Genomic DNA, 12,418 nt, shown 5'->3' with positions numbered 1-12,418 from the left:
CTCTCTCTTCTTTATTAGTCTAGCTAGCATTCTGTCTATTTTGTTAATTTTTTCAAAAAACCAGCTCCTGGATTTGTTGATATTTTTTTGGGGGGGAGGGTTTTTCGTGTCTCTATGTCCTTTAATTCTTCTCTGATCTTAGTTATTTCTTGTTTTCTGTTAGCTTTGGGGTTAGTTTGCTCTCTTGCCTCTCTGGGTCTTTTAATTGTGATGTTAGGGTGTCGATTTGAGATCTTTCTAGCTTTCTGATGTGGGCATTTAATGCTATAAATTTCCCTCTTAACACTGCTTTAGCTGTGTCCCAGAGATTCTGCTACATTGTCTCTTTGTTCTCATTGGTTTCAAAGAAATTCTTGATTTCTGCTTTAATTTCATTATTTATCCAGGAGTCATTCAGGAGCAGGTTGTTCAATTTCCATGAGATTGTGTGGTTTTGAGTGAGTTTCTTAATCTTGAGTTCTAATTTGCACTGTGGTCTGAGAGACTGTTATGATTTCAGTTCTTTTGCATTTGCTTACTTCCAATTAATTACGTGGTCGATTTTAGAGTAAGTGCCATGTAGCACTGAGAAGAATGTATATTCTGTTGATTTGAGGTAGAGAGTTCTGTAGATGTCTACTAGGTCCACTTGATCCAGAGCTGAGTTCAAGTCCTGAACATCCTTGTTAGTTTTCTGTCTCGTTGATCTAATACTGACAGTGGGGTGTTAAAGTCTCCCCCTATTATTGTGTGGGAGTCTGAGTCTCTTTGTAGGTCTGTAAGAACTTGTTTTATGAATCTGGGTGCTCCTGTATTGGGTGCATATATATTTAGGATAGTTAGCTCTTCTTGTCGAATTGTTTCCTTTACCATTGTGTAATACCCTTCTTGTCTTCTTTGATCTTTGTTGGTTTAAAGTCTGTTTTATCAGAGACTAGGATTGCAACCCCTGTCTTTTTGTTTGTTTGTTTGCTTTCCATTTGCTTGAAGTTTCCTCCATCCCGTTATTCTGAGCCTGTGTGTGTCTTTGCATGTAAGATGAGTCTTCTGCATACAGCACACCAATGGGTCTTGACTCCTTATCCAATTTGCCAGTCTGTGTCTTTTAATTGGGGCATTTAGCCCATTTACATTGAAGGTTAATATTGTTATGTGTGAATTCGGTCCTGTAATCATGATGCTATCTGGTTATTTTGCACACTAGATGCAGTTTCTTTGTAATGTCATTGGTCTCTATATTTTGGTGTGTTTTTTCAGTGGCTCGTACTGGTTTTTCTTTCCATATTTAGTGCTTCTTTCCAGAGCTCTTCCGGGGCGGGGCTGGTGGTAACAAAATCCCTCAGCATTTGCTTGTCTGGAAAAGATTTTATTTCTCCTTCACTTATGAAGCTTAGTTTGGCCGGATATTAAATTCTGGGTTGAAAATTCTTTTCTTTAAGAATGTTGAATATTGGCCCCCAAACTCTTCTGGCTTGTAGAGTTTGTGCAGAGGTCTGCCATTGGTTAGTCTGATGGGCTTCCCTTTGTAGGTGACCTGGCCTTTCTCTCTGGCTGCTCTGAACAGTTTTTCCTTCATTTCGACCTTGGAGAATTTGATGATTATGTGTCTTGGGGTTGATCTTCTCATGGAGTGTCTTAGTGGGGTTCTCTGTATTTCCCGAATTTGCATGTTGGCCTGTCTTTCTAGGTTGAAGAAGTTCTCCTGGATAACATCCTTAAGTGTGTTTTCCAGCTTGTTTCCATTCTCCCCGTCTCCTTCTGGTACTCCAGTCAGTAGTAGGTTTGGTCTTTTTATGAAATCCCGTGTTTTTTGGAGGCTTTGTTCGTTCCTTTTCATTCTTTTCTCTCTATTGTTGTCTGCATGTCTTATTTCAGTAAGATGGTCTTCAAACTCTGATATCCTTTGTTCCGCTTGGTGGATTCGGCTGTTAATACTTGCGGATGACTCATGAGGTTCTCGTGCTGTGTTTTTCAGCTTCGTCAGGTCATTTATGTTCCTCTCTAAACCGGTTATTCTAGTTAGCAATTCCTCTGACCTTTTATCAAGGTTCTTAGCTTCTTTGCATTGGGATAGAACATGCTCCTTTAGTTCATCGTTGTTTTTTTTTATTACCCATCTTCTGAAGCCTACTTCTGCCAGCTCGTCCATCCGATCCTCCGTCTAGTTCTGCGCCCTTGATGGAGAGACATTGTGATCGTTTGGAGAAGAGGCACTCTGGCCTTTGGAGTTTCCAGCATTTTTTTGTTGATTCTTTCTCATCTTCGTGAGTTTGTCTAGTTTCAGTCTTTGAGGCTGCTGACCCTTGGATGGGGCCTTTTGTTGTGGTTGTTATTGTTGTTGTTGATGCTGTTGTCGTTTTCTGCTCATTTGTTTTCCTTGCAGTAGTCATGTCCCTCTTCTGTAGGGCTGCTGCAGTTTGCTGGGGGCTCACTTCAGGCCATGTTCATCTGATTCACTCCCATGCCTGGAGGTGTCACTAAAGGAGGCTGGAGAACAGCAAAGATGGGTGCCTGCTCCTTCTTCTGGGACCTCTGATCTCGAGGGGCACCAACCTGATGCCAGTAGGATCACTCCTGTATAGGGTGTCTGACAACCCCTGTTGGAGGGTCTCACCTAGTTGGGTGACATAGGGAGCAGGACCCGTTTAACGAAGCACTTTGTCCCATGATGGAGGGAGTGTGCTTCAGTGGGGGGAAACCACTTGTCTGGGCTGCCCAGGTTATTCTATATTTAACATTTTGAGAAATTGCCAAACTATTTTCCATAGTGGCTACACCATCTTACTTTCTCCATAGTGATTTTTGAGTGTTCAGTCTCTCACATCCTTGCCAACATTTGCTATCTTTTTGATATAGCCATCCTAGTGGGTGTGAGCACAAAGGAACTTTAAATTTTATCAGATGCTTAAATATCTATTGACATGTAATTCACCACATTAACAAAATAGCTTTAATTATAAACCAACCTCGCATTCCTGCGGTAAACCTAAATTGGTCATTTTATGTTGTTAGATTATATCATCCTGATGTTTTGTATAGGAATTTTGTATTATATCTTTGTTCTTGGGTGAGATTGACCTGTAGTTTTACTTCCCCAGACTGTCTTTGTTGGATTTTGGTATTGGGGTTATGCTACCCTTAAAAAACGATTTGTAACGAATCTGGTCTTTTCTTTTTCTTTGGAAAGTTTGTTTACTAATGGAGTGATTTCTTCCTAAATATTTGGTAGAACTTGGTAATGAAGCCTTCTGGACCTGAAATTTACTTTGTGGGAGGATTTTTCAGTATTGATTTTTGTTTTTATGGGTTTTGTTTTTTTTGTTTGTTTGTTTTAATGCATAGTGTCACTGTCACCCAGGCTGGAGTGGCAGTGATGTGATCATAACTCACTGTAACCTTAAACTCCTAAGCTCAAGTGATCTCCTGCCTCACCTTCCTGAGCAGCTAAGACTGCAGGCATGCACCACCATACCTGCCTACTTTTCTTTTTTTCAAAATTTTTTGTAGAGAGAGTGTCTCAAAATACCCTTCTGTCATCGAGGCTGGAGTGCAATGGTGCAATCTTGGCTCACTGCAACCTCCACCTTCCAGACTCAAGTGATTATCGTGCCTCAGCCTTCTGAGTAGCTGGGATCACAGGCGTGTGCCACCATTCCCGGCTAATTTTTGTATTTTTAGTAGAGACAGGTTTTTGCCACGTTGGCCAGTCTGGTCTCAAGCTCCTGACCTCAAGTGATCCACATGCCTTGGTTGCCCAAATTGCTGGGATTACAGGCATGAGCCAATATGACCAGCTCAAACATCTTCTTTTTAAATGTCAGAAGCATGTATAGTGATTATTTCTTATTTTTTCCCCCTTGATCCATCTCACCAGATGTTTGTTGATTTTATAAGAATTTTCAAACTACCAGCTTCTGGCTTTGTTGAACTTGGATTTCTGTTTCACTAATTTTTGCACTAATTTTCTTATTTCTCCTGTCTTTGTACTTACTTTGTTGCTCTTTTTCTAAGTTTTAAAGATGGATGCCAATCTCAGGCTTCTTTTCGTGTGTGTATGTGTGTGTGTCCATAAATTCTCTTCTAATTACAGTGTAAGCCGCATCCCACAAGTTTTGATAGTCACAGAACTGTATCGTCACACTATTTTTTAATTTCAGTAAGTTCTTCACTGATCCCTTGGTAATTTAGAAATGTTTCATAATTTCCCTACATTGGAGGGGAAGATATTTTAGTTTTGTTTTTATTATTAATTTCTAGCTGTATTGAGCTCTTGTCAGAGAATATGGTTTATTTTAGTTGTTTGAAATTTAAGATCTGCTTAATGGCAAAATGTATGGTCAGTTTTTGTAAATGTTGCAAGTAAGCTTGCAAATCATATGTACTCTCTATAGTTTTGAGATCCATTGCTCAGTGGATGTTCATTAGGCCAATTTGTATAATCATGTTGTACAAATCTATTCTATTCTTAACTGTTTTTTGTTTTAAAGGTGTGGGGTCTTACTATGTTGCCCAGGCTGGACTCAAATTCCTCAGCCTCCCAAGTATGTAGAACTACAGGCACGTGCAGTTTGGTTTAAAAAAAAAAAAAAAAATCAGTGAGAAGAGGATTTGTTGATCTCCCTGTTAGGATTATGGGTTTGTCTGTTCCTCCTTCTCAGCTTATGCTGTATATATTTTGGGGCTGTGTTATTAGGTGCATCCAAGTGTATAGTTGCTATAGTTACCATGTGAGCTCAACCTTGGATCTTTACATAGAGATTCTCTGTATTTAGTAATGTTTTGTTCTTAAAATCTGCTTCCATCTAACATTAATATAAATATACCAGCTTTATTTTATATGTATTTTTCTTGGACTTCGTCCTTATGTATTACAAGAAATTGTGATAAAGACCTCATTTAACTGGATCGTGAAAGGACTAGGCCATTCTGGGTCATTTAGTTTTCTGAAAAATATTTTTATTTATTTTCTTGGTATTTAAAAAAAGGTTTATAAGACATTCTAATTTATCTTAGTTTTCTTCATTTATTTAGGGGTCTGGTACCTTAGGGATATCATTCTGAAAATTAAACTTTTCTACATAGGACCATAGATACAGGGTGACTAGATGACTGGGCTGGATGTGTTCCACAGGGTATCAGTCAGGATTCTCCAGAGAAACAGAACCAAGAGGGTATATAGACACATACATGCACACACACCAGGAGAGCCAGTGATGTAAGCCCTGAGACTCAAGACCCAGGAAGAGCTGATGTTTCAGCCTGAGTCTGAAGGCTGGAAAAGACCAATCTTCCAGCTCAAACAGGCAGGAGTTCCCCTTACTCAGCATTTTTGTTCTGCTTTGGTTTTCAGTTGATCGGATGAGACCCACTCAGCAGTAGGGAGGGCCCTCTGCCTCACTCAGTACAATTCAGATGTTAGTCTTATGTAGAAACATCCTCACAGACACACCTGGAATCATGAGGGACTAACTGTCCAGGTGCCCCATGGCCCAGTCAAGTTGACACATAAGGTTAACCTTATACATGGCATGTGCTGCAACTTGTGTTTCTGAATGAAATTCTACAACCAGTTCACTGGTTTTGTAATGTGTCTTTTTATTTTTAATTTTTTTTTTTTTTTGAGACGGAGTCTCACTCTGTTGCCCAGGCTGGGGCACGCAATCTCGGCTCACTGCAAGCTCCGCCTCCCGGGTTCACGCCATTCTCCTGCCTCAGCCTCCCAAGTAGCTGGGACTACAGGTGCCCACCACCACGCCCGCCTAATTTTTTGTATTTTTAGTAGAGGCAGGGTTTCACTGTGTTAGCCAGGATGGTCTCAATCTCCTGACCTTGTGATCCGCCCACCTCAGCCTCCCAAAGTGCTAGGATTACAGGTGTGAGCCACCATGCCCGGCTTTTTTTTTTTTTTTTTTTGACAGAGTCTTGCTCTGTTGCCCAGGCTGGAGTACAGTGGCGCCATCTTGGCTCACCAGAATCTCTGCCTCCCAAGTTCAAGCAATTCTCCTGCCTCACCTTCCCCAGTAGCTGGGATTACAGGAGTGCACCACCATGCCTGGCTAATTTTTGTATTTTCAGTAGAGATGGGGTTTCGCCATGTTGGACAGGCTGATCTCGAATTCCTGACCTCAAGTGATCCACCCGCCCTAGCCTCCCAGAGTGCTGGGATTACAGACGTGAGCCACCGTGCCCAGCCAATTTTTAATTTTTTTAAGAAATGAAATCTTGCTCTGTTGCTCAGGCTGGAGTGGAGTAGTGCCATCTTTGTTCACTGCAGCCTTGAACCCCTGGGCTCAAGTGATCCTCCTGCCTCAGCCTCCCTGGTAGCTGGAACCACAGGCGTGAGCCACTATACCCGGCCCTATTCCTCTGAAAAGCTTAGTAAACAGCAGTTCTTTATACCAGGGAAGAGGAAGAGGAAGAGACATTTTAATGATGTGATAGTTTATTCAGTAAAGAGTACAGAAGTGAGTTAGGGCCCCTGCTCTCTAAGAATTACAGACCTTACAAGATAGGCCTGGGCCGGGCGTGGTGGTGGCGCCTGGATTCCCAGCACTGTGGGAGCATGAGGCAGGAGAATCGCTGGACCTGGGAAGGCGGAGGTTGCAGTGAGCCGAGATCCCACCATTGCACTCCAGCCCGGGCGACAACAACAGCGAGACTCTGTCTCAAAAAAAAAAAAAAAAAAAAAAAAGGCCCAGGGGAGCTGGTTCCCACCTTCCACCAGCAAAAGGCACCTTCCATGAAGCTGGAAGGGGCCTCCACCAGCGCCTTAACTGATCTTGGATTCCCACCTCCAGAACCGTGAGAAGTAAATTTCTATTGTGTGTAAGCCAAGCATTTTCTTTTTTCTTTCTTTCTTTTCTTTTTTCTTTCTTTCTTTTCTTTTTTTCTTTTTTTTTTTTTTTTTTTTTTTTTTTGAGATGGAGTTTCGCTCTTGTTGCCCAGGTTGGAGTGCAATGGTGCGATCTCAGCTCACTGCAACCTCTGCCTCCTGGGTTCAAGCGATTCCCCTGCCTCAGCCTCCCAAGTAGCTGGGATTACAGGAATGCGCTACCACGCCCGGCTAATTTTGTATTTTTAGTAGAGACAGGGTTTCCCCATGTGGGTCAGTCTGGTCCCGAACTCCTGACCTCGTGAGCCGCCCGCCTCGGCCTGCCGAAGTGTGGGGTCTACAGGCGTGAGCTACCGCACCCGGGAAAGCCAAGCGTTTTCCTACAGAAGCCCCAGTATAGAGCGAGCCAGGCTTCAACATGCGCGTTCTGGAGAGAAAACATTTACTCCACAACAGTGGTCCTTTTTGTTTTAAATTAACATCCCCGACTTTTTTTATCCTTACCATTTTTATAAAATGCCGCGCGCTTGCCTCTTGACAGGCGTAGGGTTTCCCTGGGGCTGCTGTGAAGAGGCAGCACTGGCTGGGAACAGCGGGGCTGTGCCGCTGCCAGAGGCAGCGTGTGCGCAGCGCTTCCTGCAGCCACGTAGCATCTTCTGCCGCATCGCGCACCCGGGCGGGCGTCGGGAGTGAGGGCCCGGGGCACAGCGTCAGCGGCCGGGGCGACACCCTCCCTGGTTGCCCAAGGAACAGAAGGGGCTGGGCCACGTGGGGGGTTCTTGACTCCTGAGGGCAGCTGGGTGTCCTGCAGGGCAGATGCAGAGGGGCTTGGCAGCAGGCAGGCTCCCCTGGCACGACCTCTGATCTCTGCCCTTCGAGCCAACTTCCCTCAGGGCAGGAAGCCCGTGAGGACAGTGAGGGAAGCTCTGGAAGGTCCTCCCACTCAGAGGCCACCAGGAGGCGGCGCTCGCGGGGACGTGATGGCCGCAGCCCTCGTAGGACAGGTCTCTGGCGCCTGACGCAGGGAGTGGGTGTCAGGAAGGCCTTGGGCTGGGGTTTCAGCCCCGGCGTCTGGACAGGGCAGGGCGCTGTTGTTCACCCCCAGCGCCAGCCAGCCCAGCTGTCTCACACTGTGAGCAGCCCAGTGGGCGCATGGCAGAGGCACAGGCACGCCATGGCCTGGCTTTCTGCGTTTCCTCGTGGGAGGGGGTTTATGTGGCCGAAGCAGGCCCTGGTGTGGATGGATCTGGCCTTCCAGGTATTGAGGGAGCGCGGGATGCGCCTGCTTCCTCCACCCGCGTTGCCCATGGCCTCCCCAAGGCCCTGGCCTCACTCCAGATCCCGGGGCCACCTCCAGGCTCCACGAGCGCCAACTCCCAGCGCCGTCCAGACCCAGAGGCAGCCGTCCCTGCCTAGATGGTGACTAGGCACCAGCTCAGCTGTCACGGGTGCTGCCCCAGGTCCCAGGCCCCACCCCCTGCTGCCCAGGCACACACCCCCTGCAGCAGGTGACTCCACCCTGCTCCTGCGCTCTGCTGTGCCGGGCACCTGCCTGCTCTACGCCCCTCATCCCCAGGATTTCCCACCCGCAGGCTTTCTGCGGGGGCAGTGGTGGCCCCGGCTTCTCACCCTTCAGGTTTTCTTGCATCTGCGCACCGGTGGAAGAGAGTAGGCCCGGTGGACTGGGTGCTGCTGGGAGGTGGGAGGCTGCCGGGAGGGCACCGGATGCCGGGGCCTTGCAACCTGGCAGAGGCTGTGCTGCTCAGGGAAGCAAGGTGGCCCTGGGGTGAGGCGGGGGGCTCAGAGGAAGGGGAGCCCTCAGGAGGAAGTGTTGGGGACAACTGCCAGAGAGCCCGGCCACTGCCCAGTGCCCATCTGGAAGCTCAGCAGGGAGTGGGCTTGGAAGTGGGCAGGGGCATGGTGGCGCCGGCAGCATCCTCTCTTGCAGATGAAGGGCGCCCTGATGGAGATCATCCAGCTCGCCAGCCTCGACTCGGACCCCTGGGTGCTCATGGTCGCCGACATCTTGAAGTCCTTTCCGGACACAGGCTCGCTTAACCTGGAGCTGGAGGAGCAGAATCCCAACGTTCAGGATATTTTGGGAGAACTTAGAGAAAAGGGTATGTTGTGCGGCTTTAATTCATGTTGGGTGGAGGGAAATGGATCTTTCTTGAAAAATTTTTTTCTGAAATGAATTTGATTTTTAGACCTTTACGTTTTTCCGTGTGTCCCGGTCCCTAGAATATTAACTGTATATGCACCATCCTCCCCCGTAAGCTGCTGCCTGGCTTTTGCCATCTTTGAAAACAAACTCCAAACAGCCCACAGGCCCCATCCTCACTGCTACGGTGTCAGTGGGAGGCTGTGTCACGCCACTCGCCGTCTCTCTCTGGTTGGCTCCGTGAGGGCAGGGGCTCTGCCCATTCAGGTGGTATCTGTAGATCCTAGGTTCTAGGGCCCAGAGCATTCCCTGGCCCAGAGTACATGCTCAGAAATGCATGTTGAAAATATCAACAATTCAGTTGTTTAAATGTGAACTGAAAGTCACTTAGAAAATATTCACAAGGCTGGGCTCCGTGGCTCACTCCTGTAACCCCAGCACTTTGGGAGGCTGAGGTGGCCAGATTGCTTGAGCCCAGGAGTTCGAGACCAGCCTGGGAAACATAGCAAGAACCCATTTCTACAAAAAATAAAAATTAGGTGGGCGTGATGGCACGTGCCTGTCCTCCCAGGTACTTGGGAGGCTGAGGCAGGAGGATCACTTGAGCCTGGGAGGCCAAGGCTGCAGTGAGCCATGATCGCGCCACTGCACTCCAGCCTGGGTAACAGGGTGAGAATGTATCTCTTAAACAACTATTTGTAGATGGATTTGAAGAACATGTCTTGATGGGATGCTTGATGCTTGTGCTTTTCTGAGTTTCTCTCCTGCTTTGGACAATTAGAACTGGCTCCTCAGAGCCCAAACGTTGTGCCCCAGCTCCTTCAAGGGCAGCACCCAGAAAGACAGGGTTGTGGGATGGAGACATCGAGGCTGCACACTCCTGCAGGGGCCCTGCTGGCCACCCCCCTGCAGGTGGCACCTCTCCCCACCTGTGAGGTCACACACACCACACAGATGCCTCTGGAGCAGTGGTCTGGACAGGTCTACCCCACCCCACCCCACCCGTTCGTGTCTCAGGAGCGTCCTGCGGGCAGGAAGGCTGAGGGTGGTGAACTCTCATGTGCCTGCCTGTGCTTTTTCTCCAGGTGGGGCATGTAGCCAGTTCAGGTGGGAGGTCGCCTGTCCCTCGTGGGGCAGTTCCTGGGCTCTGAACCGTGGGTGAGCACACAGGCTGAGGAAGTGGATGTGGGCAGTTTGGATGAGGGCCGGGGTTCCAGGAGAGACCACCAGCCTGGCTACCCTCGGGGACGGGAAGAGAGAAGCCACAGATCGGGGGTCCTTCTTACGTGGGGGTGGGATCTGTTAACATTTCATGTTCTGCAAGTGTCTGGAGCCCTCCAGGAATCACTGTATCTATGTCAGCCTGTGGTTCTCGGTGTCCTTGGTGCCAGAGGTTTCCAGTTTGCAGCCCTCTCAAGGCACGCCCGCCTCTCAGGCCTTCCTGTTCTGAAAATGCGCCTGGGTGTTCTGCTGGAGCCGTGGGGAGTCAGTCTCGAGGACCTCAGGGGACAGCCGAAGCTCGCATGACCTAACCCTAACTGAGGAGGGTGTGGGGCTGGGCAGCCGCCAGCTCCTCTCAGCCGGGAGGTCCGCGGCCTGGGCGCCCCTAACTTCATGTGGTTCTTACCGGCAGTGGGTGAGTGTGAAGCGTCTGCCATGCTGCCACTGGAGTGCCAGTACTTGAACAAAAACGCCCTGACGACCCTCGCGGGACCCCTCACTCCCCCGGTGAAGCATTTTCAGTTAAAGCGGAAACCCAAGAGCGCCACGCTGCGGGCGGAGCTGCTGCAGAAGTGTGAGTGGCCGCGGCCGCCATCGGGCATTGTCTTTGTAGTTTCCAGTCATAGGTTTCTTAGGTTCTAAGGTACCAAGACTGCCCCTTCAAGGTGGCGTTCTGGGCCAGGCATGGTGGCTCACACCTGTTGGGAGGCTGGGGCAGGTGGGTCGTTTGAGCCCAGGAGTTTGAGACTAGCCAAGAAACCCCATCTCTACCAAAAATACCAAAAAATTAGCCGGGCATGGTGGTGTGTGCCTGTGCTCCCAGCTACTCGGAAGGCTGAGGTAGGAGGATCACCTGAGCCCACGAGGTTGAGGCTGCAGTGAGCTGTGATGACACCACTACACTCCAGCCTGGGAGAGAGTGAGACCCTGTCTCAAGAAAAAGAAGATAAAGTTCTGCATAAAGTTTTTTGTTAGAAGTTTATCACTATATTAAACTTTATGTTCTGAAAACATGCTTTAAAAACTTCAGAATTTAGGCTGGGCATGGTGGCTCACACCTCTAAACCCAGCACTTTGGGAGGCTGAGGCCAGCAGATCACCTGAGGTCAGGAGTTCGAGACCAGCCTGGCCCACATGGTGAAACCCCGTCTCTACTAAAAATACAAAAATTAGCTGGCTGTGGTGGTGCATGCCTGTAATCCCAGTTGCTTGGGAGGCTGAGGCAAGAGAATCACTTGAACCTGGGAGGCGGAGGTTGCAGTGAGCCAAGATTGCACCACTGCACTCCAGCCTGGGCAACAAGAGCGAAACAACATCTCAAAAAAAAAAAAAAAAAAAAAACCCACAAACTTCAGAATTTTAGGTGAAGGCATCTCTAATCTCTGTTACCAAATGAACTCTGTGCCAGCTGAGTCACGCTGTTGGGCACGGTGGGTGCCAGTGTGAATGGCTGGAGGGGCACTGTCCTTACTCTCACATTGCTGCCTTCTTGAGTGGCCAGTGATCTCAATTTCACTTGAAAGATATTTAATCATTTCAGTTAACGTTTTCCCAAAGCACGACAAAGATTTCAATAACATCGTTTTATTTTGAATGGTTATGGAATTAATATTTATAGTGTACATCAATACCCCGTTTCCAGAGAATCCAAATAAAAGGCTGACAGCAGCTGTGCATGGATCTTGGCTGGAACGGGCAGCAGCCAGGGCCCAGCGCTGTCCGGGAGGCTCCGTGCAGCCCTGGGCCCACTGGGTAGCCCAGGAAGGACTCTGCTGGCCCCTTGGGCCCCACCCCCTTTGGAGGCCAGCAGCGGCCACAGGGTCTGCTTTGGGCACTCGGTGTCCCCTGACCCTTCAACCTCACTGAACCAAGTCAGGAATATCTCTTCGTTTGTTTCTTCCTCATATTTTTGTATCTAGACCGTGCCTGCTGACCCTCAGCGAGGACGGCGCTACCACTGGGCCAGGGGGAGGCCCGGGTCGATGGAGAGGGCTCATGAGGTCCCTCAGCTCCTCCTCGGCTGCTTCCCCCTGCCATGGGGTCCTGGGAGGTGCAGCCACAGCCACCCAGCTCCCGAAACTTGCTCACCTGAGTGAGTTTCTGACTCGTTGTAAAGTGCGAGCTGGTGTCAGGCCCTGCTCGGAACAGCTGCTCATTTACAGAGAATGCGGTGTTCACGGCTCAGGCCGTCGGATGAATCCACTTGACAGAGATGCTTTTACAAG

General features: G+C 48.6%; 1 protein-coding gene across 6 annotated transcripts in view; it reads left to right on the top strand.

Moving 5' to 3' along the window:
- Positions 1-12,418, top strand: part of NELFA (negative elongation factor complex member A) — a 59,569-nt gene that overhangs the window by 41,756 nt on the left and 5,395 nt on the right. For 5 of the 6 annotated variants that reach the window (XM_063705083.1, XM_063705082.1, XM_055384358.2 and 2 more), the window contains 2 exons: positions 8,760-8,931; positions 10,606-10,767. In XM_063705083.1, the coding sequence (XP_063561153.1) occupies positions 8,760-8,931; positions 10,606-10,767 (334 nt within the window). Of the gene's footprint in view, positions 1-6,897; positions 8,070-8,759; positions 8,932-10,605; positions 10,768-12,418 lie in introns of those variants that run through there. The other variant, XM_019025318.3, reaches the window with a different exon arrangement.

This window comes from Gorilla gorilla, chromosome 3, assembly GCF_029281585.2.
Source record: "Gorilla gorilla gorilla isolate KB3781 chromosome 3, NHGRI_mGorGor1-v2.1_pri, whole genome shotgun sequence".
Lineage (NCBI taxonomy): Eukaryota > Metazoa > Chordata > Mammalia > Primates > Hominidae > Gorilla > Gorilla gorilla.
This window is presented reverse-complemented; position numbering and strand designations above follow the sequence as displayed.